Raw genomic sequence first — 26,617 nt, 5'->3', positions numbered from 1 at the left:
GTTAACGCACTGAGGTGAAAAATATAGCAGTGAAAGAGGAAGGCACCCTTGGTGGAGCAGATGTAGCCTTCCAGGCCTCTTAATGACAGTCACCTGCTACATACAGACAGGAACGGCTGCCGTTCCATTGATGCACAAGCTGTGCGTGGGCCCCTGGAGCAGGTGAGCGTCTTGGCTTTGTGGCAATGTCATCTCGAGGAGCAAGCAGACTGGATAGTTGGCCAGTGAGGCACCGTATGGTCTTGACTCAATATCTGAAATGACCAGTCTAGAAATAGCCAGCAGGAATAACGCATCAATCAGTGACTAATCGGACTTGCACATTAAACCTGTACTTATGGAGCTGTGTAAAATGTTTATTCTTCTCAGCAAACGCCTGGCCCTTTCTTTTTTCTTGTTGCAATTGTTTGGTTGGCACCTTCACTTGTTCCTCCTCCTTTGTTCCAGTGCTCATCGGGTCATCACCTCTTGAAAATCAGGTACGAGAAGGGGCTGAAGTGTTTGTGCGCGGTGTTAACTTTCTGCTTCTCTCATTCGGAGCTACCACACGTTAGACAAAGAGAAATCCACCCATTGGGATGGAGAACATGGGACAGAGCTGTGAGCACAGTAATGAGGCTGGTACAGTCTTGTGCTGCTGCTGGGCAGATGTGCCAGCATGTTCCAGTGTGAGTGCGATAGAAAGACAAACAAAAAGTTGTTAAAGAGAGTATTTGGTGGCACCGAAGGCACAAAGCCACCAAGATGTCCCTCGTGCATAACCCCATGGGGCCTCGTTTGAGTTCTGAATGGTTTTGCACCCTAGTGACTATTTTGGATGTGGCAGGAGGTGCATCCCAGTGACTAGATTCTATCATTAATTTGAAACTATGACCAGGCTGCATGTTTGTACTGCCATACGGGTCTGGAATTACTAGCACCAGCAGTGACGGTAGCACAGTGGTTAGCACCGTTGCTTCACAGCTCCAGGGTCCCAGGTTTGATTCCCGGCTTGGGTCACTGTCTGTGCGGAGTCTGCACGTTCTCCCTGTGTCTGCGTGGGTTTCTTCCGGGTGCTCCGGTTTCCTCCCACAGTCCAAAGACGTTCAGGTTAGGTGGATTGGCCATGATAAATTGCCCTTAGTGTCCCAAAAGGTTAGGTGGGGGTACTGGTTTACGGGGATAGGGTGGAAGCGTGGGTTTAAGTAGGGTGCTCTTTCCAAGAGCTGGTCAGATTCGTTGGGCCGAATGATCTCCTTCTGCACTGTAAATTCTATGATTTAAATGAGCAATAAACAGGCCACTGTACTCTACCGCTCCAAACATCCATCCCAGACACAATCCCAGTTTGAGGGGGGCCAAAATCTATCATTGTTTTGCTGGTTAATTTTCTGGTTCAAGGGGACATGATCAGAAGACACGAGTATTCTCACTGAGTCACTGCTGGAACACTTTGGCAGAGGTGTATATGTGCCATATGTGACATATCTACTTCTGCTGAAGTGTGATTGCTGTAACTCAATGAGAGCACTCTTGTGTTCTGATCAGAAAATCTTGGGTCCAAGTCTGACTCCATATTAATTCAGGCTGCCCCTTGTAATTCAGTGCTGAACGAGCACAGTGCCAGAGATGGCTTTGAATGAGCTGAATATCTGCCTTCTTGGTGGGTGTAGATTACACTATTTTAAGAAAGGGCAGGGGAATTATCCACATTGTCCTGGCCAATTTCTTGCTCCTCAACAATGATCGTCCAAACAGATGATCTGGTCATTACTTTAATGATGTTTGTGGGATCTTGAAGTTTGAAAGTTGGCTGCTGCATTTACATAACAACAGTGATTACACTTCACCGGTACCTCTTTGGCTCTAAAGTACTTTGGAACGGACTGAGGTGGCGAAAGGCACTATAGAAATGCAAATTCTTTCCATAATGTTGCACCACTGATTTGGCACAGTTGTTCTCCATGTCGCTGGAAATAATTAGCACCCGATTGCACTAAAAATGTTCTTTACTGTGAGTAAAAGAAGCAACTGTGGCATGGTGAAGGACCTCTAAACACCCTAGGCTCTTGATATTTAAACAACAGCCAAAAACATACTGTGGCCATATACGCAAAATAAGATGTCCCCAAATTGTATTGCGGCTTCAGGCACACCTACCACATGTGACTATCTGTATGGGGGAGGGGGCAGAGCGAGGAGGAGGGTTGTCACAGAAACAGGAAAGTGATAATGCAGATCACAAGTTTATAATTTAACATGATGCAGTGTTTTTTTTTGGTTTTAATTAAATATCCAGGACCTAGTGTGACATATCATTTGCCAAAGCAGGTGTTTTTCCTCAGAGTGAAAGAACGTTTTTGTGCGTGATCCAGTGTGAACCATTCCCAATGACATTGAGGATAACAGCATCCATGTCAGTGTTGCATCATTCCAAAGGAAGATTTCATATTTCCAAACTGCTGGGGCAATAATTTGTGCGGAATTCTTTGTGTGGTGATATCATAAGGATGACTGCGAAAGAACAGTGAGTGTGTAGATATTTCCCTTTTGTCACACTCTGGATTATGTGGCACTTTAGTTCTGTGCAGTGCTTCTCTGAAGCGAAGGCTGGATCAAGTGCTGAGTGCCAAGAACACGCTGCTCTCTGGCTGTAATATCTCTCCACATGGCTTTTGTTCAGGCTTAAGCAGTCCTGATGTTTGCGTGAGACACTACATAATTAAGAGCTTAGACTTTATATAATTTAACTTGCTGTTAAATATTACAGCTTGAAATAGTTAGAAACAATCAAGTGCAATGTCTCCCTCTGTGGGCAAAATTTTTAACAAAAAGGCACATGTAAGTTAACATAGAGTATTGGTATTTCCTTCCATTTTGACTGTTCACTGAGAGCTTTAAAGTGACCACCTTAACCTCCTTGCTTTCAGGTCCAACAATCTCTGATGCCCTTCATGACTTGACCTATTCCCCACAGTATCTCCAAAAAGCATGGTGATACTCCAAAAAGTATCTCCTGTCAGACCTAATTTCCAGTGGAAGTGGCTGCCTGGTCTCACTCCTGAAGCACCTAGCCTGGCCCGATCCCCGGTTTGTGCAGCCTGGCCTGAATTGAGGCTGAGGCCTGACCGACTCTGTGTGTGCAGCCTGCCTCAAGTGTGGTAGAGGCTGAGGCCTGACCTGACTCCCATACGGAGCTGGCCTAGTTCCCAGTGAGAGCTGGCCATCCGGTGGGCAGAGGCCTGGCCTGACTCCCAGTGGAGGCCAAGGCCTGGCCTGACCCTTGTACAATATTTGGCCTAACTCCCAGAGAATACAGGGCCTGGCCAGGCTCCTGGTGGAGGCCGCCTGGCCTGACTCCTGGTGTGTGCAGCCCACATATTCAAATCAATGAACTTACAGTGGATAAACCAGTCGTTCTTAATATGAAGGAGATAGAAATTGTCCTTGTACAGCATTTGTATAAAATATAAGTTTCCAGTCCTGCTTTTAATGGAGGCAAATTTCTTTAGGGACAAATTTTCCTTCATCGGTTGCATTGTTGGAGCGATGGTGACTTTCTGGGAAAATGACTCTGTCTTTAAACACAAATTGCAAAAGGAGATGAATATTAAGAAGGGATGAAATGTGGGATTTATTTATTTGTCTCATTAAATGTCCACGTGGGGCATGTCCCTAGAAACCCTTCTGAGCTCCACCTACCCGTTCCCCTGCAAGGATTCGCTGTGGGGATGGGTGGATGTGGGTGGCAGGGAAAGCAGTATGCTGACGTAGCCTATCAGTATTCCTGTAGACCGCCTCTTGGAACGGAAAGACTTGGCTATTCATGCACTGAGTTCATGATGTGATGGGAGGTGGCGGGAATTGGAGACTAGGCACTTTCCCATGTGAGTCACTGGGCAGCTTTTATGCAGTTCCTTGTGGATGGTAACAGTGTGCCCCTCGGATAAAGAATGGACGCAACAACAACAACAATTTTTATTTGTATTTTTTTTTAACAGAGTAAAACCTCCCAAGGCACTTCTTGGGAGTGATTATCACAGAAAATCTGACCACGTGAGCCATGCAGGGAGATGCGAGGATAGGGCACCAAAAGGCTTGATCAAAGAAGCAGATCTTAAAAGAACATCTAAGATCAAGAGAGGTCGAGGAGGAGCGGCTTCGGGAGGGTTCTTAAAGAAAAACATTCCGGCAATTTTCTGGGCATACAGATCGCTTGACCAAGTCGTGGCATGGGGAAATTAGGGAGGGGGGTAGGTGCTAATTTATTACCCATCTCTGCAGCATAGAAAGAATAATAGCAGGAACCAGGATTTTCAATCGTCTTACATCCATTTTTACCAGGTCTGAGATATTAGCAGTTCAAACAAGAAAACCAACAGTACAGTATTGGAATATTAGGCCGAATTGGCTATTACTGTCGGGAGACCTTATTCTAAAGCTGACACGCAGGAGCAGCACATTCTGCCAGTGTTATTTTCTCTCTCCCTTTCAGAATGGAGAATCGTGGGGCGAGAAAAGACTGTGCGCTGCATTTGGTGCTTCTGAATGGCCCACTTCAACAAATGTCTTTCACCGTGCTAAGAATATTGATAGCAAGTCTGTGTCGCGGGTTGAATCCCCGTCCTGCCCTTTCTCTCTCAGGATATTTCAAAATATACCTCCCTCACTTTTTAAACAGCATTTACTGCCATGGGAATAATCATAATCTGTGTTTTAAAAAAAATTTTGCTCCCCCACCCCCCAATGCATTAAGTCCACCGCCAACAAATACTCTGCTGTGTGGCCAGATCTTGGCGAATCACTGGCTCGTTAGTAACCGTGTTTCCATGGAAACACTTCTTTGCAGGCTGGGAGACAAAAAAAATTTTTCAATCCGCAGCATTTTACAAAAGAGCACAGTGACACTTTTGAACAAAATGGCTATTGAAGGCCAAATGTATGGAAATGCTTGTGATGCACTGGAAGGCAGCTTGTGAGAGAGCTCCCTCGCTATAAAAGCGCACGTTACGTAGGAAGCCTGAACTGAAGCTTTCATTCACGAATATTGATCTTCCAAATTCAGCTTGTATCTTAACACGGCCACCATTAGCCTATTAACCAATCTTGTTTATTGGTGCGATTTTGATGTAAGTTAATAAGGTCCACTTACTTGGAACCTGTGTCTAGATCTGAATCTCTCGATCTGAATCTTCGATTTTCCGTGAACATGGTATATTTAAACTTGAATTTCTTGTTTTTGAGGTCCCGTGCAGCATACCTCAAGGTATCGAAGTGTTGGGAGTTTTTGCAAATTCCCAGTGTTACTCCTGGGTGGAGAAAAGAGGGAGGGAGGGAATGGAGTACTGAAAGAATAAGTGATCCATACCAGTAAGATGAAAAACAATGGGAAATTATGGAAATCTGCAATAAGAACAGAAAAGGCTGGACATGCAACAGGTTAGTCAGAAAAGACAGGTCTTAAGTGTAAACCCTTTAACAGAAGCAAATTCAGGAGCATCAATGCCGGGGCCTAAGTGGCTTTTCTGTTTGTGGTATAATCATTTGGGTGATTTTTGTGTGGATGATTGTGGGATGAGGAGGCTACTTTTACAAAACAAATGTTATCAATTGACGTGTACTGCCTCGAAAGGATGATCAAAATGCTTTTAATAATGATATTAAAAAATAAATTAAATAAGTATTTGAAGGGCAAAAATTTGAAAGGCTACAGGGAAAGAACATGGGGAAGTGATAATAATTGAATCAATCTTTCAAAGAGCTGTGGGCCTAAGCACATTGGGTTAATGGCTTCTGTGCTTTGAGATTCTCTACTTCTGCAGCCATCCCCCACTCTCTCTCTGTATATATATATATATCTTTCTCTTCCCCCTTCCCTCCCCCTCAACCCTATCCCCCAAACAATGGATGTATAAGAAAAGGTGATCATCAATTTGGTGTACGAGCCAGCAGATCTTCTTCACTGATAGAATATACGGATATCTTGCAGTTCTTTTGATCCCTCTTTTTTGACATCTCTGGCCGTCACATTGAAACACAGCTGCTGTGACTTCTGCCAGTGTTAGTTATTACAATCCCAGACCAGATCCCAACAGTGGCTAGGATACTGGACCGAAACCCCAACATTTTAGGTTATTTGTAAGAATGTGCGGAAGGAATGATTCACTCCAGGAGTGATTGCATGAAGAAATGGGAATATGTTTTTTTTTTTTAAAAACAAAACGTTATTACGAATAAAATTTTAAACTCTTTAACGTCACACCCAAAAAGAGCAGCTTACAATTACCCCTTAAACACTGCTATTTGATTTCCCATTAAACAAGAGAAGAAACATACAGCTCTCAATCTGTCTTAAAATCAGCATGGCATAGAGTAATACTCGCTTTATGAAACAAATTTGGCTCCTGTTAGAACCCCTTCAGACTCTGGCTGAATATCTTCAAAATGCTGGTACACCTGGCGTGTTTCAGCATCTTCTTTGTCCCCAGACAAGACTGCTCTGCTCTAAATACTATCATACTTTATATCTATTCTACTGTAAGAGAATTGTGGCCTTGGTGTCAGACAGATCAGCACTCACCTGTTCTCTCACCAAAGCCTTCTTCAAAACTGACTCTCATCATTCCTGGGCTCTATCCAGCAATGACATCATCTCCCCAAGCTGAAAAAAAAATTCTCTGCAGACTGAAAGTACATTAACACCCCAGGGACATTCCCCAGTCAAACCACAGTGAAACCAGACTGAAAAACCACATTAATTTGGTCAATTCCACCTTCTGACTCCTAGAAGCTCCCAGGCTTTTACAAAACAAAATCCTTTTTAAAAACAACACCACTGCAGTCAAACACACTATAACCCTGGGCTTTAAACTCTTAAATTGTTCCAATATTTAGAATCCAATATTCCTAAAATCCTTCATTCGTCACACAATTGTAAGTTGGCAACTAAGGGGTGTACCGCAGATGTCCCTCAGCTTTCACATTTTACCTATTTTTGTGGGACACATATTGCCTTCACTTGGTGTGTGGTGCTCACTGACCATTTTAACACTAAGATTGGGACGGCATGTTCAGCTACTTCTGCTGTTTTTCTCCCATCCTTCAGTCCACCAAACAACAATTCCCCCAAAGCTCCCCCCTGCATTAGCCTGGAACTCACATCTTTTTCTTGTTTATACACAGAGACATACACAGAAAATAGAAGCAGGAGGAGGCCCTTCGAGCCTGCTCCGCAATTCATTATGTTCATGGCTGATCATCGAGTTCAGTACTCTGATCCTGCCTTCCCCTCCCTTGATTCCTTTAGTTCCCAGATCTATATCTATTTTCTTATTGAAATTACATCCCATCCTTCTGCTCTCCAAGCTCATGCGACCCACCTTTCACTCCCAGTGTCAGAACAAAGATTGCAAGTTTACTTTGTGATCAAATCTCGGGCATTAACACATGCCCTCCCACATTGCGATCCTGAGCATGATGTACCTACATAGCTCCCCTTTTATCTGCCAATGCAATGAACTCCCTTGCAAGACCACAATAGATCCCACATGTTTTTTCTGACCTCTGGACTGACTTGGAAATTCCTTTAAACTGGTCGAAAGGAAGGAAAATTGAGGAGTCATGATGACCCAAGATAGATTTGTGTTGCTTCTCAGAGAACTGGGCTGCAATTTTAGTTTGAGAGCTCAATCTAAAAAAAGTAAGTGCTACGAGACGGTTTATAAAACCAGCTTTCAACCACATTGATGAGTAAAAATACAGCCCAATTTCTTAAATCTGCACCATCTTATATTCGTGAAGTTGTATCTCAGCTGATATTCATTGGCTCTTAATCATTTTATATAGTTCATTCCTCATTTACTGCAGTTTTACTGGACTGGGAACATTGCAGTCAAAGGGCGAAATTCTCCGGTATCGGCGCGATACCCGCCGACTGGCGCCCAAAACGGCGCAAATCAGTCGGGCATCGCGCCGCCCCAAAGGTTTGGGGGCCGAGCCCCAACCTTAAGGGGCTAGGTCGGCCCCGGACAAATTTCCGCCCCGCCAGCTGGCGGAAAAGGCCTTTGGTGCCCCGCCAGCTGGCGCGGAAATGACATCTCCGGGCAGCGCATGCGCGGGAGCGTTAGCGGCCGCTGACGGCATTCCCGCGCATGCGCAGTGGAGGGAGTCTCTTCCGCCTCCGCCATGGTGGAGACCGTGGTGAAGGCGGAAGGAAAAGAGTGCCCCCACGGCACAGGCCCGCCCGCGGATCGGTGGGCCCCGATCGCGGGCCAGGCCACCGTGGGGGCACCCCCCGGGGCCAGATCGCCCCGCGCCCCCCCCAGGACCCCGGAGCCCGCCCGCGCCGCCTTGTCCCGCCGTTGAAAAGGTGGTTTAATCCACGCCGGCAGGACAGGCAATTTATTGGCAGGACTTCGGTCCATCCAGGCCGGAGAATCCAGCGGGGGGGCCCGCCAACCGGCGCGGCCCGATTCCCGCCCCCGCCGAATATCCGGTGCCGGAGACTTCGGCAACCAGCGGGGGCGGGATTCACGGCGGCCAACGGCCAGTCTCCGACCCGCTGGGGGGTCGGAGAATGATGCCCCTGGGCGAGATTCTCCACTCCCGCGCCGGTTGGGAGAATCGCCTGGGCCGGCAAAATTTCCCGGGACGCCGGTCCGACGCCCTCCCGCGATTCTCCCAAGCGGCGGGAACGGCCCCGTCGAGTTCCGTAGGCCGGAGAATCACCGGAGACACCCAAAATGGCGATTCTCCGGCACCCCCGCTATTCTCAGGCCAGGATGGGCCGAGCGGCCAGGCCAAAACGGCGGGTTCCCCCCAGCGCCGTTGTGTCCCTGGTCGCTGCCGTTGTGAACGGTGCGTGAACGCTGGGGGGGGCGGCCTGCGGGGGGGCGAGGGGGGATCCTGCACCGGGGGGTACCTCAAATGTGGGGTGGCCCGCGATCGGTGCCCACCGATCGTCGGGCCGTCCTCTCTGAAGGAGGACCTCCTTCCTTCCGCGGCCCCGCAAGATCCGTCCGCCACCTTCTTGCGGGGCGGACTTAGAGAGGACGGCAACCACGCATGCGCGGGTTGGCGCGGCCAACCGGCGCATGCGTGGATGACGCCAGTTATGCGTCGCCGCCTTTACGCGGGCGACAAGGCCTGGCGCATGTAGATGACTTGGCCCCGATCCTAGCCCATTGTCAGGGCCTGAATCGGTCGGGATCGGGGCTGTTTCGCGCTGTCGTGAACCTCTACGGCGTTCACGACGGCGCAGCCACTTCGGCGCGGGAGTGGAGAATCCCGCCCCATTTCTTCAGATTGATAGACTGGATAGGTTAGGCAATTTATGACTTAAAAGACACCCTAACTGGACCATGTACTTTACTCTTTCTAGCGCGGTGAAGATGTTGTAAACCAGCTTGATAGATGAAAGGTGACTGAGACTATGTGATTTAGGCTGCCCTTCACATTGTCCCATTTGTCGGTGTATCTTGAAGCTCCAAGTGACTGATTTTCAGCCTATTGTTTCCCCGTGTTTAAAGCAGTGACACACTAAAACATGTATGGTCTGCATTCCTTGGAAGGAGCTGGGGATTTGTTCAGTTCTGGCGCCTGGATTATTATGAGAGATCAGAAGGCCATGGGAACAAGAAACAAGCAATGCCTGAGTTTCCCTTCAAGTCTGCTTTCAACTCCCTCTCCCTTCAGCGTGCTGTAACCTCATTGTTACGGTCAATTGTGTCCCCAGGAATCCTGTAACCACGGCACAATTGTTCAAGGAATCCTGTACATCTGTTCCCCCAAGGATTTAAAGGGGCCACTGTCTTTGTTGGGAAAGTGTTTGAGAGACAAACAAAAAAAAAAGGTTTGCAAAGCACCGCAGGGTGATGGCAGTTCACATTGAATTGTGTTGTGAACACAGAATATTCTTGTGTGGGTTATCTGTGAGGGTTCATTTTCTGACTCTGCACTCCCAGTCAGGGCACCTTGACTAATTTGGACACGCACTGTCTGTGAAAACCCATGGACAGTATCCATTCAAATTCTTCGATTGGCATTGCCAGTGGACTAGGCTCCGTTCCAATCCTGTTTTTTAAAAAATCTATTTTGGAGTTCACAGCCACTCCCCAGCATTTCAATGGTTTTGTCACCCTCCTGGTGAAATTTTACAGCTTCTTTCTGCTTCTCAAAGTTTTCTTTACTTATTTTTCCCATCTCTTGTCCAACAGCCATACGTATACACTTTCCAGCAGAGGCCACAGGATTTTATTTTCCTGAACGCATTTGAGAAAGTTTCTCCTCCAGTTTGTAATTTTTTTCATTCCTTATTCCTTTAGCCCATTAGCTGTGACACTTGTTGCCCTGAAAGACGTTCACAATTTGCCCTCAAGCAACAGCTATGAGGTGCCAGAGCTCTCCAGTCACCAAGCACAACTCTTCTCTCTGATTTCTCGCCTCCTCTGAAAGCTGTTGATGTGGTTACCTTGGCTTCACGCCTCCAGACTGGACACAGCTTCATTCAGGAACTGAGCGCAGTGGGATCAGTGCATGACATCTATCCCTGCTCGGTGGAATCAGGTGCCAATACATTACTTCTCAGCGCCACCACATAGGCGGTTTTGCTGATTCCTTATCTGCCCCTTCCCCAAGATTCACAATGGCTAATTGTATTGCCCTCACCTCTGGCCCGGCCACGAACAAGACAAACCAGGACCTGAAGCTTGAACAGGAGATCTTTGTAGTCGCAATAACTCCCCAGTACTCCCACTGGAGAAAGCCGCAAAGATGAAGTACCCTTTGATAAGAGTTCTGCTTTGTCAGGCTGATTGATGGGCAGGCACAGACATTTGACCGTCTAATTTTAGGACTGGGTTTAAATGTCACAATTGGCAACGAAATAAATAAGCTGATGAATTTTTGTTTGGCTGCAAGAGGGGCCAAGAGACTGGGGGGTGGGGGGGGGGGGGGGGGGGGGGTTTGGGGGAGAGATGGACCCTGCCTTTCATTGAATGGTGCTGTGGGGATGCCTTGTTTGAAAGCCCTTGATGGAACTGCCCTCTTACAGCATTGCATTGAAGTATTGGCTGAAAGGTGTTGCAGAAAATCTGCTTTTACCCTGTTGTGGGAAAAATCAACCACTTCAAGAGTCAGACTTGCTGTGATCAGATAAATGCAGTTTTATTGTTACACGAAGCTTCGGGAGAAAGTGTACGTACCCCGCGGTACAGTAGCCAGCCTTTCTCCCGGTTTGAATGGCAGTCATTCATTTTATACTTTGGGTTCACAATGAGCCCAGGTACAAAACAATTATCACCTTGTTATCTTTAAACATTTTATAGATTGTACATCGCTATTTGTAAGCATTTTGCCATTTACACATGGCCACAGTCAAAGAGGTTTTACAGGTTACAGGCAGCAGCAGGAAGGTAGTATCGATTGTCCCTTTGTTTTAGGAAATGGCCCAAGACATTCGTATTAGCATATCATTGTGTACACCTTGGCTGAAGTCAGCTTTATTCAAGAGGTGTCCCGTATTTATGTATTTCTTAATCTTCCTTGGTCCTGGATCTGTTCCTATCTGTCCTACTGGCACCCTGCTGGACTCCAGGCATCAGTTATGTCTGCTTTATTCTCTATGTCTCCATCTTGTGTGTCAGGCAGCCATCTTCTGTGCCAAGTGCCCTTTTGAACCACTTCCCACTTCAACCCGCATGGTTGTGGGTAAAGGTTTGAAATTAGTTGTATTTTCTCCTTCACATTAATCACCAAACAAGCCTGAAAGTGTTGAATTTGGTATTTCCTGTTATGTGGTTAAAAAAAAAATTCTTTAGTGTGGATGTGATAATGAATACATGCGCTCGTTGGTGCTATAATCTACCAGTAATAGCAATTAGAGAGGCTGCCAAGCCTTTGGAAAATAGTACTCCAGTCATGAGTTAATATTGATTTCCTTTATTGCCATCAGCTCAGGCTGTCAATTGTAGCACTATTGTCTTCCACTGCAGTTAGTAAATATTTTTCTAGGGAGAAATACAAGAGAAGCAGTTATTTTATTGTTACTGGTTATATTAACAGCTTTTAGGCATAACCTAGAAACAGAATTTGTTATGCTATCATGTGGAAGTGTGTCAAGGATAAATAGTTGGTGGGGGAGGCGGAGGAGAAGAGAGGAGAGAAGTATTTTAGTATTTAGGGAAACTGTGATCATTCAGCTTTTTGCTGTATTTGAGTAGATTACAGAATCTGCAAATGGGACTCCAGATTTTGGAAGTTGTTAACAGCTGTTGAAAAGGTTATGAATGGGAGTCATTTACATTTGTTGGGGATCATACAAATGGTTGTACGTTACAGGTGCTGGGATTAGATATTGGCTCGTTAGTTTAATTGCGCTTTTGAGATCCCTGCAATCTTCTCATGCAATGTTCATCAGTTCTGTATTTTGTAACAAGTAGTATATTGGCTCCAAAAAATTATTTCTCTAGATCACTCATGTTGAGTTCTGGGGCGGGATTCTCCGACCCCCCGCCGGCACTCTTTTCCTTCCGCCTTCGCCATGGTCTCCACTATGGCGGAGGCGGAAGAGACCCCCTCCACTCCGCATGCGCGGGGATGCCGTGAGCGGCCGCTGATGCTCCCGCGCATGCGCCGCACGGCAAAGTCATTTCCGCGCCAGCTGGCGGGGCACCAAAGGCCTTTCCCGCTGCTGGCGGGGCGGAAATCAGTCCGGCGCGGGCCTGGCCCCTCAATGTGAGGGCTCGGCCCCTCAAGATGCAGAGAATTCTGCACCTTTGGGGCGGCACGATGCCGGACTGATTCGCGCCATTTTTGGCGCCGGTCGGCGGACATCGCGCCGATTGCGGAGAATCCCGCCCCTGGGGCGTCATTCTCCGACCCCCCGCCGGGTCGGAGAATGGCCGTTGGCCGCCGTGAATGCCGCCCCCGCCGAAGTCTCCGAAGGGAGAAAAGTCGGCGGGGCGTTAATGGCGCCGCTGCCGCGGAGAATGTCACGGGTCTGCGCAAGGCAGCCGATTTTCGGCCTGCCGATATTCTCCCTTCCGGATGGGCCGAAGTCCCGTCGACGTGATGACCGTTCACGTCGACGTCAATCAAACCTCCTTTTCATCGGCGTGACCCGGTGCTCCAGGCTCACGCCGACCAGCGAGGAGGTGAGTGACGGCCTGGGGGGTTGGCTCTGGGCAGGAAATGGCGTGGCCGCAGACTGATTGTCTGAGGAGAGGTGTGTCTCGGCTTGTGTGTGTGTGCGGCGGCGGGGGGGGGGGGGCAGGGGTGGTTAGAGTAGGCTGGGCTCCGGGGGAGTGCCGGGAGGGGGTCCGTGCCGGGGTGGAGGTTGGGGGTTGGGGAGGGGGTCCGTGCCGGGGTGGAGGTTGGGGGTTGGGGAGGGGGTCCGTGCCGGGGTGGAGGTTGGGGGGGGGTCCGTGCCGGGGTGGAGGTTGGGGAGGGGGTCCGTGCCGGGGTGGAGGTTGGGGAGGGGGTCCGTGCCGGGGTGGAGGTTGGGGGTTGTGGAGGGGGTCCGTGCCGGGGTTGAGGTTGGGGGGGGGGTCCGTGCCGGGGTGGAGGTTGGGGGTTGGGGAGGGGTTCCGTGCCGGGGTTGAGGTTGGGGGGGGGGGTCCGTGCCGGGGTGGAGGTTGGGGGTTGGGGAGGGGTTCCGTGCCGGGGTGGAGGTTGGGGGGTGGTCCGTGCTGGGGTGGAGGTTGGGGGTTGGGGAGGGGGTCCGTGCCGGGGTGGAGGTTGGGGAGGGGGTCCGTGCCGGGGTGGAGGTTGGTGGGGGGGTCCGTGCCGGGGTGGAGGTTGGGGGTTGGGGAGGGGGTCCGTGCCGGGGTGGGTGATGGGAGGGCAAATGAGTTGGTCCACCTGGCCAGGTGCCAGCCTCCAACAGTTGGACCCATGCGGTCCATGCCACCTGGCTGGGGGGAGGAGGGGATATGGGCAATGATGACATGTCGTCGTTCCCCTCCCCCCCAGCAGGTCGTCATGTTTTCAGATCATCCAGCGATGTTGGCCGCCGTGGTGGCAGCCGCTCATGTCTATGTTGCCCTGGATGATGAGGAGGAGGAGGAGGAGGAGGAGGAGGAGCGTGCCAGAGAGGCGGCGCAGGCTGCCGCAGAGGGGCAGGCGGCAGCCGCCCAGGCTGGAGGGACACCTGACCGACAGGACGAGGAGGGGGAGGAGGACGTCGCGGCCCCACGGCAACGGAGGCACCCGAGGGCGCCCCGTGTGTACCGGCCCCGGCAGTCATACCAGGACCTCACGGACCGGGAATGCAGGAGGAGACTCCGGATGAGCCGGGAAACCGTGGCACACATCTGCCACCTGCTGGCACACCTGTCACCACGTGGCACTGGCGGGGGACACCCTCTCCCCGTGTCCGTCAAGGTTACGGTGGCCCTGAACTTTTATGCAACGGGGTCATTCCAGGCACCGAGTGGGGACCTGTCCGGCATATCGCAGACATCGGTGCATCGGTGCATCCGGGCAGTGACAGATGCCCTTTATGCCATGGCGCACCGCTACATCCGCTTCCCCGTGGACCGGGCCAGCCAAGATGCCCGGGCCGTGGGCTTCTCTGCCATTGCCGGGTTCCCCATGGTCCAGGGCGCGATCGATGGGATGCACGTCGCCGTGCGGCCACCTGCAGATAACAGGGCCGTGTTCACTAATAGGAAGGGGACCTATTCGATGAACGTACAGGTGGTCTGCGACCACCGCATGATGATCCTGCACGTCTGCGCCCGTTACCCAGGCAGTGTACACGACTCATTCGTGTTGTCGCGGTCATCCATCCCCGGCATGTACGAGGGACGCCATCCCCGGCTGAGGGGCTGGTTGCTGGGCGACAGGGGCTACCCATTGCGATCGTGGCTGATGACGCCTATACGGAGGCCACGCAATGAGGCGGAGAACCGCTACAATGATGCCCATGTAGCGACAAGGGGAGTGATCGAGAGGTGCTTTGGCGTGCTGAAGATGCGTTTCAGGTGCCTGGACCTCTCTGGGGGCGCCCTCCAGTATCGGTCAGATAGGGTCGGCCGCATCATTGTGGTGTGCTGCGTCCTGCACAACATAGCCCAGCAGAGGGGCGATGTGCCGCAGGCAGAGGAGGGCGGAGTGGAGGAGCAGCAGGAAGAGGCCCAGTCCTCCCCAGATGAGGGGGATGGGGGCAATGGTCAGGGCAGACGGGGTAGACACAGACGGGTGGCTGTCCACCGTTACCGGCTGGCCCAGCGGGCACGGGACAGACTGATAGACGCCCGCTTCACTGACTAGATGGGCGTGGGAATCGGGTAGTATGGCCACAGACCGCACACCATGACAACAGCCGACCACCCACACCCCCCACCCATCCATCCACCCAGCACCATCACCCCCCTCCCCAACCCCACACACCCCACCCGCATGCACACCACCCCCCCACTCCCAATTGCCGATCCACCGGCGGCACAACGGGCCGGGCTCACCCAGTTGCGGGTGGACGCGTGTCTATCGCAGGCCATGGAGAATGATGACAACCCGCCTCCGATGAGCTCCTGGCTCTACATCGTTGGACTATGTCTGACCCATGGCCACAGTACCACCATCCACCCGGACCATCCCTGCATGCGGCTGTGACACTGCAGCGCACGGTCCCGTCCTCTGCCCGGGGGATGTTGATGGCGGCCCAGGGGGAAGGGGGCAGACTCACCTGGGGCTGAGGTAAGACCATCCCTCACACACACACTTGCGCTCAACGTACATGACACCCCCGCACACTTTGGACAGAGCACAAAGGCAGCTTCGGTAGGTGTAACATTGACTTTAATAACCAAAGGAGTTCATGCACGTGCCCTAGCGCCTAAAACTCATCTGTGCCCTGCACCCGTGCCAACTTACTCAGTGTCTAATTGTTTGGCCTTACGGGCCCTTTGACTACGTCTACGTGGTTCCCCAGACGGTACAGCAGAACTGGAGGTGGACTCCTGTGATTCCTGCCCTCTGACACTGGATCCCTTTGGCGGCCGTTTCCTGGGGCGTCCTGGCCTAGATGGGCCAGGCTGCGGCCCGGGCGACTGGGATGGCGAGCTGCCAGCCTGTCCTGCCCGTTGCCCACCCGATGCACCTGGGACGGAAGGGGGGGAGTCCGAGGTGTCGCGGTGTACCGGGACCTCCCCTACAGAGGGAGCCGGGACGGACCACACCACCTCCTCCTCCCTCGGGGTGCCCGATGGCCCCCAGGCCTCTACATGGGTGGGGGATGCGAACGGACTGGCCATCCGACGCGCCCCCGACATCTGGCGCTGCCAGTCCTGGAGGCCCGTGCTGGTATCGACAGGGGTCTGCAGGTTTGCAGCCATGGAGCCCAGGGGGTTGTCGAACCCTGTCTGCGACAGTGCGACGCCAGCTCGCACATGGCCACTGGCGCCGATGCCCTCAGCGATGGCCTGCTGAGACTGGGCCATGGCCTGCAGAGACTGGGCCATGGCCTGCAGAGACTGGGCTATGGCCTGCTGAGACTGGGCCATGGCCTGCTGAGACTGGGCTGTGGCGTTGAGCGCCTCTGCCATCTGGCGCTGGCACTGGCTCATGGCCTCCTGTGAGAGGGCAGCCATTTCCTGGGCCACAGACGCCGCCTGCACGGAAGGCCCCAGGCCTCGCAAACCGTTCCCCATGTCTGACACCGTCGCACCCATTGCCTCCACCGCGGACGCCACCCGTGCGGTGTCAGCCTGGGTGGCACGCATGACCGGGACCACTCCCAGCTCCTGGACGCGGGTGGACTCCTCCACCTGCGACCGCAGCCGCCGCAAGCCACCCGTCACCCTATTCGCTCGTCTCCGTGTCGGTGGTTGCATCGGATCTATGTGTGGGTGTGGTAACTGCAGGAACCCGGGATCCATCTGGGCGGCAGATGTTCGCTTGGCCTGGGCTGCCCTCCGACCGCCCGGTCCCTCTGCTGCTCCTACCTCCACCTGCTGTACCGGGACGGCTGTGTTGTGCGCACCAGTGAGTGTACCAGACGCCTCATCACTAAAGTGCCCAACCGTGGTGAGTGTTTCTGCGATGGTGGAGGGTGTTGGTGACAGCAGTGGCGTTGTGTCGTGCTCTTCGTCCCACTCTGAGTCCATGGCACTTTGGGGTGGGGGTTCGTCTCCACCCATCCACTCTGAGTCACTGTCCGGTATTTCGTCTTCCCGGGTAGGGGTGTCCTGGGTAGTGCTGTCCCGGGTAGTGCTGTCCCGGGTAGTGCTGTCCCGGGTAGGGGTGTCCTGGGTAGTGGTGTCCCGGGTAGGGGTGTCCTGGATAGTGGTGTCCTGGGTAGTGGTGTCCTGGCTCGGATGTGACGGGGGCCTGTGGCTGCCACCCTCATCGCTGGGTGGTCGCTCCCGCACGTGACGGGGGTGTCGTCTCCCTGTTGCTCCAGGTCTCTCCGTCTCCCGTGGTCTCCGAGGGGCATCCTGCAGGCGTCGCATGCTGGAGGGTGCGGGTCTCTCCGTCTCCCGTGGTCTCGGAGGGGCATCCTGCGGGCGTCGCATGCTGGAGGGTGCGGGTCTCTCCGTCTCCCGTGGTCTCCGAGGGGCATCCTGCGGGCGGTCTGCATCTGCAGGGATGGGTGCCTGGACGTTTGGTCCTGCGATACACAATGAAGCATGCATGGTTAGACATCAGGCAGTGATCAGGTGATACGGGAGAGGGGGATATAGGGGAGGGGGGATATGGGGACGGGCTGTTGGTGGCTCACTTGCTCGTGGGGCCCCGACCTCTGCATCAGCAACCTCCCGGTCCTCAGGTCCGCCAGCCAGTTCCAGGGCCCTTTCCTCGTGTACGGTCAGTGGCCTCTCATCAGCGGGCCCTCCTCCAGTCCTCACATGCTCCCTATTGTTGTGTGCGCGCTTCTCCTGGGGGGGGGGGGGGGTGGTGGCAGGGGTAAAAGGCAACAGTGTTCGGCAGGTATATGAATGCACGCCATCGGTTGCGCGTGCATTGCAGAGGTTAAGGTTAGGGCTGGATTCACTTGGGGATATGGGGGAGGGGGGATATGGGGGAGGGGGGATATGGGGGATATGGGGGAGGGGGGATATGGGGGAGGGGGGATATGGGGGATATGGGGGAGGGGGGATATGGGGGAGGGGGGATATGGGGGAGGGGGGATATGGGGGATATGGGGGAGGGGGGGATATGGGGGAGGGGGGATATGGGGGAGGGGGGATATGGGGGATATGGGGGAGAGGGGATATGGGGGATATGGGGGAGGGGGGATATGGGGGATATGGGGGATATGGGGAGGGGGGAATATGGGGGATATGGGGGAGGGGGGATATGGGGGATATGGGGGAGGGGGGATATGGGGGAGGGGGATATGGGGGATATGGGGAGGGGGGATATGGGGGAGGGGGGGATATGGGGGAGGGGGGATATGGGGGATATGGGGGATGGGGGAATATGGGGGATATGGGGGAGAGGGGATATGGGGGATATGGGGGAGGGGGGATATGGGGGATATGGGGAGGGGGGAATATGGGGGATATGGGGGAGGGGGGATATGGGGGATATGGGGGAGGGGGGATATGGGGGAGGGGGATATGGGGGATATGGGGGAGGGGGGATATGGGGGAGGGGGGATATGGGGGAGGGGGGATATGGGGGATATGGGGGATATGGGGGAGGGGGGAATATGGGGGATATGGGGGAGAGGGGATATGGGGGATATGGGGGAGGGGGGATATGGGGGATATGGGGAGGGGGGAATATGGGGGATATGGGGGAGGGGGGATATGGGGGATATGGGGGAGGGGGGATATGGGGGAGGGGGATATGGGGGATATGGGGGAGGGGGGATATGGGGGAGGGGGGGATATGGGGGAGGGGGGATATGGGGGATATGGGGGAGGGGGAATATGGGGGATATGGGGGAGAGGGGATATGGGGGATATGGGGGAGGGGGGATATGGGGGAGGGGGGATATGGGGGATATGGGGGAGGGGGGGATATGGGGGAGGGGGGATATGGGGGAGGGGGGATATGGGGGATATGGGGGAGGGGGGGATATGGGGGAGGGGGGATATGGGGGATATGGGGGACGCTCACCCTGCCTGCTCTGACGAGGTCGTTCACCTTCTTGTGGCACTGGGTGCCTGTCCGTGGTGTTAGGGCCACAGCGGTGACGGCCTCTGCCACCTCCCTCCACAGACGCCGGCTGTGGCGTGGGGCAACTCTGCGGCCGTGCCCGGGATACAGGGCGTCCCTCCTCTGCTCCACCGCATCCAGGAGCGCCTCCACATCGCGTGACTCGAACCTCGGGGCTGAGCGACGGCCAGCCATCAAGTCGGGTGTTGCGGTCGGCTGTTCCGGTCGGGTGGGGGGGAGCTGCGCGGCCTTATGAGCCGTCACGCCGTGCAGCGCGTATGACGCTGCACGGCGTGAACCACTGCGCAAGCGCGGATCCCGTTACGTCGCTGCTAGCCCATTTCGGGCCGCAGACTATCGGCCCATTTTTATGACGTGACGCAAGTGGGATTTGCGCCGTTTTTTGCGCCGATCGGCGGAGTTTCCGCCGATAACGGAGAATTTCGCCCCTGGTTCCTGTCTTAGAGGAGAATATAATGAATTCATATCCAGTTACACTTGTACAGATTGTTGTTCAAAACGTAAACAGAAAATGCTGGAAATATTCAGCAGGTCAGGCAGCACCTTCAGAGCGAGAAATAGAGTTAACGTTTCAGCTTAATGATCTACTATCTGCTAAAATACTCTCCGCAAATGCTGCCAGACCTGCTGAATATTTTCTATATTTATCTAAAATTTCCAACATCTGCATGTTTTGCTGCTGTGCTAAATTGTTTTTTTATATGTGGAAATCCAAAATACAGAGGGAAGAATTCTCTCCCCCCCCCTCCCCCCCACGCCAGGTGGGAGAATCGCCGGGGTGCCGCGCGAATCCCGCCACGCCGCCCCGACACCCGCACGCAATTCTCCCTCCCACCCCCCCCCAAACCAGCGCATCGAGAATCACGCCTGGCCGCTGGGAGAATCGCCCCTCGCTGTTTGCAAAAGGCGAGCGGCGATTCTCCGGCCCGGATGGGCCGAGCGGCCGCCCCAACACGACAGGTTCCCACCGCCACTGTTCACACCTGGTCGCTGCCGGCAGGAACTGCGTGGGAACGTTGGGGGGGGGGGGCGGCCTGTGGGGTGGGAGGGGGGTTCCTGCACCGGGGGGGGCTTCTGATGGGGTCTGGCCCGCGATCGGTGCCCACCGATTGGTGGGCCGGCCTCTCTAAAGGAGGACCTCCTTTCCTCCGCTGCCTGCAAGATCCATCCGCCATCTTCTTGCAGGGCGGCCTCGGGGAGGATGGCAACCACACATGCGCGGGTGACGTCATTTATGCGGCACCGGCCGCGCCATTTACGTGGCACTGATTTTTACGCGGCGCCAAGGCCCAGCACGTGTAAATTATGCGATGCAGCTCCTAGCCTCCAGGGGGCAGGAGAATAGGGGCTGGTGGGGGGCTCCGACGCCAAGTGAAACACTCCGGTTTTCACTCCGGCGTCGGCACTTAGACTCCATTTCGGAGTTATAATCTCAATTGTTTCTAACACTGTCTGAATTCACTGACCATCCTGCATCACGTGGCTATCCCTTATGTTAACTGAATCACAACAGTGACTCCATTAATCTAGTGCCAACATAGATTTTAACTGATTTGTAAACGTTAAGCCCAATGTATGTAATTAATGCAGTTTAATGCAGGAGCATGTTTTGACATTTACCTTGCTTTATCTTGTAACTTTAAATCTGGCCAGTTCTAAGGAACTTGCTGAAATATTTCATCGAATGGAGAAAACAACTTTAATTTTGAGTTAGTCTTCCATCTTTTTTTTGAAACTCCCTCTGCCGTGCATTATTTTTAGTCAAGAAGATGTGCTTGTGCCAACCATTACTGCTTTGGGATTGGTTTTGGGGAGGAGTACAAAAGTGGACTGAGGTAAAACCTCCTCTTGTTCCCAGTTGTTCCAAGAGGGAGGAGCTTGCTTTCTAGGCACGATATTCCAAGAGGGAATGGCCGAGATTGAGATTGTGTCTGCAGAGCATCATAAATATGGCAGCTTGACCTGTCTATAGATTGTCTTTGAGCATTCTATCAGAAATCGCCTCACTTCTGCTTTGTGCTCCCTCCAAACATCCCATTAAGCTTTGGAATACTCTGTAAAACAACATTGTGTTGATCTGCCTTGAGACATGCACTCGATCCAAGCTCGTATTTAGCAAAACAAAAACACGTTATTATAAACGTAGTTTACATTGATAACTCGTAACCGATCTGCTGTGGTGTTATACATGTGGCTGAAGGCCAATTACAGTCTTCAGTTGAAAGGGCGGGCGGGGCTGGGGGAGGTTGTGAAAGAGGAGGGTAGAGCTGCAGAAAGGCTTGCAGAACTAATTCTGTTTTCATTTTTATGTAATACTTTTGACAAAACCTACGGCAAACAGTTTGAAGCATTGGGTTTTTCGTGCAGATGAAGGAGGTGGGATTACAGCATCATTGCAAGTGGGAGATTGCCATTCCACTGTGATGCGGTTACATAGGTCGTTTTAATGACTTTTGACTTTTTTGTGGATGTAGGAATTTTCAAAGGAGACAATTAACACAGGAAATGCACCTCAAATATCCAGTATCTTACTGCAGGCCCTCAAGCTGGGATTCCCAGCTGTTGAATATGACTCCAGAATTGCCAATCTCCTGTTGTCGACAAGACACAAGAGGCATTTAAAATTCAAAAGATAGAATCATGCCCAGTGCACTCAATCATAGGTGAAGGTGTGATGCTTTAAAAAGAAATGGAACTGAAATGCTGGCAGTTACACCAGGTTTATGCCTGCCATGGAACACATCACTGGATTTCACAGGATACAGGATTGGGGAGCAACCTCTCCCGTCCCCCGCCAACACACACACACACCCTCCGCCATGTCAGCATCTGTGCTACCCTCCACATACAGTTGAATTCACAGACCTCTGCCAGAATGGGTGGCAGAATGCCCTCTCGAGGAATAATCCGAAAGAGCCGTGGCCCCATTCAAATCGTCCTCAGAATTATTAGGACTCTGATCTTTGCAGTCCATATTTAAACTTGGAATCATAATTCCCACCCTGGACAATTGGAAAATATACTAATTAACCTATCCAGTCAGAGCCAGGAAAGGGTCAGTGGGGCAAGAGTTCCTCTGGTCACTCCTGGAATGGTCCACAGCCCAGTTTCCCAGGTGTGGGATAGATCTCAAGGGGAAACATCTCAGGACATTTTGGGTACACAACCTGTGATTCTCCATGCATTAACATTCACAGATTCAAACTCATAGGTGTTACTCCTCGCCGGAACTGTGAGATTATAGAGTTACCCTCACTGAGTCCTTCTCATCTCCATCAGGACTAAGTTCTTTGAAGATTGAAATTGATAGGCATGAAGGGATTTAGGTGACAGGGAGGTGGATGATGTTGAGGTACAAACCGCCATGATCCAGTTGAAAGGTGAATAAAGCTTGAAGGACCGAATGGCCTAGTCATCTTCTGGTGTTCTTCCCACCTTGCTTAGGACAATTTGGTCAGAAATAGAAAATTGGATGTGTTTCTAACCTCATATGTGATGCCATTACTCCAAGCGCCTGAATGAACTTTTGCTTTAGTCTGATTTATATTAACTGCTTAAAAACAGGTGCAATTAATATTCGGGACCATTCAGTGATAACATTTCACTCTGAATGTGTATGAATATATTCTGTAGCTGAATGGATTGCTTTCGGGTGATTGGCAACTTTCTAGAGAAACATAAGACCATTTTAACTGGAGAAGCATTTCTAATTATGGAGGAACCCCCATTTACTGTTCTGCTCTTTATTTTCCCCTCAGGTTGCTTTGAGTGCTGTATTAAGTGCCTTGGAGGAGTTCCTTATGCGTCGCTGTTGGCAACCATTTTGTGTTTCTCTGGCGTGGCGCTGTTCTGTGGCTGTGGTCATGTGGCTCTAACGAAGGTGGAGAGTATCGTCGAGATGTACTTCTCCAACACCCTAAACGATCATGCCTTGCTGACTGATGTGTAAGTGTGTGAAATCTTTCATCGCTGCAGAGACATTTCTTTCTTCTAACTTTGTCCAAAAAGCATATTCTTAGGATCACTCAGTGTGGCGGCTTCCTGCTATGTCTCATGCCAAATAGAAATGTTGCCTGGCAACAGACCCTGAGCCATTGTTTATTCCGAATACACCCGCTGGTCTCCTGTGGCATTACCTGTAATGAGTCAGAGAATTTGCTGTTTTGTAATGCTGGTGTATGCGCCACATTGAGAGGACTATGAGGTCTGCTGATTTATAATGGCTGAATGATTAAAATTCCATTTACATTAAATGTTATTCTGGAATACTCACTGGTCTTTCGGAGATCAAATTTGAACATGTGTCCAGTAACATATGAAAACCATACACAAGTGGGCATTTTGACATATTTGTGTACTACCTAGTTATGTTTTTAATTTTAATCCCTTATTGTTTCAAAGTTGGGGATAGAAAGAAGGATTATCCGTTCTAATTGGATATCTGGATCGAGGAATTTTGTGGCTTTGGGGACACATTCTCAAATAACCTCCAGCTCTTCCACAATGAGATCCTGGAAACAATGCTGTCAAACGAGGACTCGTCATATTCTAGTTCTGGTCTAATCTGTGGCTTTTCTAGCAGATTCCTCCCACTGTTACGGCAGGAATGCTCCAGATGTGCTGTGGATATTTGGGACCTCGATAAGTTAGGAGTTGGGATTGTGGCAGCATTGGAAACAGAAGTGTGGTAGCACTGGAAATGGGAATGTTGTAGTACTGGCAATGGGATTGTGGCAACACTGGGATTGGGGTTATAGCAACATTGGGAATGGGATTGTTGCTGTACTGATTTGGGGCAAGCTGAGATTTGGGCGAGGTGGGATGAAATCTCGGCTCAGTCACCAGGTGTGTAAATTTAATACAAATAACCTGTTAGTATATAACCGTAATATAATGAAACTGACAAAATGTAACTAACTACCTAATACCCGACTTCTGGTGGTGGCATGTAGGTGCAGGTCGCACATTTGGTGGTTCCTGCCAGAGTCTTTGATTTTTGGCCCCTTGCACCCAGTTTTTTGGGGAGAGTTTTAAATAAACATTCATGGGAAAGTCTAAGGCAACTAAAGGATGACAAAATCCCAGAAAACAAATCCAGGAAAAAGGGGGTGAACGAAGGTCCGCCGGCGAGTTTGGTGGGGAGTTCAGTGCGAGGAAAGATGGCGGGAGTAAGCTCGGCGAATGGGGCCATGCCCATTACAGTAGAAAAATTGGCTGACGCGATGACGGGGGAGCTCGAGTGGCTGTTTTTGAAACACTTCAATAAGCATCAAATGGAGGTTATGATGGAGTGGGTGAGTGAGATCCTTGCCTGATGAAGGAGGCTCTGGCAAAGACGTCGACGGTAGTGCGGAGGCAAGGAGAGGCTTTGAAGGGGGTTGAGGAAGAATTGCCACAGCACAGTGACCTGTTCACCTCGATGGGTGAGGAGCTGTGGAGGGTGGTGGAGAGTAAAACAGGGCTGAGAGACAAAGTGGAGGACCTGGAGTACATGTCGCGGAGACTGAATCTAAGGATCGTGGGGTTGCCTGGTGGGCTGGAGGCCGACGGAGTATTTTACGGAAATGTTCGGCAAGCTGACGGGGAGGAGGAAATCCCCTCTCTCGATGAGTTGGATAGGGCCCATAGGTCACTCCTGCCGAAACCATAGGCAAATGAGCCAGCAAGGGCTGTGAATGCCTTCATCCACAGCTCTCTGGTGAAGCAGAAGGCTCTGAGATGGACGAAGCTGAAATGAGAGGTGATGTGGGAAGCTAGTGGTATATGTATGTACCAGGATCTCTCAGTGGATCTGGCAAAGATGTGGGCAGCCAATGGTCAGACGAAGGCAGCGTTATATAAAAGCAACGTGAGGTTTGGGGTGGTCTACCTGGCGAATCTGAGGGTTACACACAACTCCAGAGATGACCATTTTGAGACGGTGGAGGAGGCCTTTGTGAAACCTGTAGTGCTGGGACTGAACTTGGACTTCGATGGTGTTAGGCTTTTTGTTCTCTTTTACATTCTCTTCTTTCTGTATTGCTGTTTTTCTCTAGTTGTTCTTTTTTAGTGGTGGTTGGGTAGGGATGGGTTTGGCATGTTGATTGGGATTTGTTGCTTTTGGGTTTGTGGGTTTATCATGTTGGGAGTTTGGAAGGGTGGATGTGGGAAGCTTTGACGTTGGTTTGTTTTTTCTATGTGGGGGAGGGGCTCTGACAGGGGCTACCGCGCCAGCAGGCGCAAGTTGGCTTATGAACGGGGAGCAAGGTGAGGGGAGGGGCCTCGGTCATTGGAACCCGTATGGACAGGTTTCGATGGCCAAGGGAGGTGTGAATGATGGGGGACTGGGGATGATACTGGGAGAGGTGGTTTCGAGAGGAAGTGGCTGGGAGCTTCTGGGAAGGGGCTAGGGGCGGGTAGCCGACGGTGACTCAGGATAGGGCTGGGACCCGCCTGTTGGTGGGGTCAGGAGTAGCAGTTGTGACTGACAGGAGGGGCGGGGGAAGGGGAAGAGTCCTCCCATCCGGGTGGTGACGTGGAACGTATGAGGCTTGGGGTGGACCGTGAAACGAGCGAGAAGTTTTCTCGCAGCTGATGAGTTTGAAAGCCGAGGTGGTGCTGCCGCATGAGACCCATCTGAGGGTGACGGACCAAGAGAGGCTACGGAAGGGTTGGGTAAGTCAGGTATTCCATTTGGGTTTTGATAGCACGGCCCGGGGTAGGGGGGGTAGCAATAGTGGTGGGTAAGAGGGTGAGGATCCAGGTGAAGAAGGTGATGGTGGATCAGTTGAGGTAGGTATGTAATAGTAATGGGTACTTTGGAAGGGAGGTTAGTGGTGCTGGTTAGGGTATATGACCCGAATTGGCACGATGAAGGATTCTTGAGGAAGATGTTGACTGCCATAGCGGATTTGGATAGCATCAGTTAATACTGGGTGGGGACTTGAATACAGTGCTGAACCCGAAGGTAGATAGATCCAAGTCACGTTCACTGTGTGGCGAAGGTGTTGGCTGCGTTTATGAAGGAAATGAGAGGGGCAGAACCGTGGAGGTTCTACACCCGTGGGAGAGGGAGTATTTGTTTTTTTCGCCAGTACACAATGTGTATTTGAGGATTATCTTCTTTGTTATGAGAAAGGTGTTGTTGGCTGGGGTGAGGAAGGCAGAATATTCTGCAATTTTTACCTCAGACCATGCTCCACATTGGGTGGACATGGTCCTGGAGAAGGGGTCGGCACGAGATTGATCGTGAGATTGTTGGCGGAGTCAAACCTTTACACCAAAATGGGAAGGGTGATTGAGAACTACGCAGTGTTTAAGAGGACTGGGGAGGGGTCGCCGTCAGTGGTGTGGGAAACGTTGAAGACAGTAGTGAGGGATGAGGTTATCTCATTTAAGGATCAGGTGGACAGGGAGACAAGGGAGGGGCTGGCAGCGGTTGGTCGAGGAGATTTTGGAGGTGGATGGAAAGTATGCAGAGGGTCCGACTCCGGATCTTCTGGTGGGGAGATAGGAGCTACAGGCGAGGTTTGAC

At 51.8% G+C, this 26,617-nt stretch overlaps 1 protein-coding gene across 4 annotated transcripts in view; it reads left to right on the top strand.

Annotated features, from left to right (window-relative positions):
• The window catches only part of gpm6bb (glycoprotein M6Bb), a 285,202-nt gene that overhangs the window by 196,060 nt on the left and 62,525 nt on the right, over window positions 1-26,617 (top strand). For 3 of the 4 annotated variants that reach the window (XM_072514106.1, XM_072514103.1, XM_072514105.1), the window contains one exon: window positions 22,863-23,049. The exons of the other annotated variant lie outside the window; for it this stretch is intronic. In XM_072514106.1, coding sequence (XP_072370207.1) covers window positions 22,863-23,049 — 187 coding nt within the window. The remainder of the gene's footprint in view (window positions 1-22,862; window positions 23,050-26,617) is intronic. 4 annotated transcript variants of the gene reach the window in all.

Source organism: Scyliorhinus torazame, chromosome 8 (genome assembly GCF_047496885.1).
Source record: "Scyliorhinus torazame isolate Kashiwa2021f chromosome 8, sScyTor2.1, whole genome shotgun sequence".
Taxonomy (NCBI): Eukaryota; Metazoa; Chordata; class Chondrichthyes; order Carcharhiniformes; family Scyliorhinidae; genus Scyliorhinus; species Scyliorhinus torazame.
Note: the sequence above shows the minus strand (reverse complement) of the source record. Positions and strands in the feature narration are given on the sequence as shown.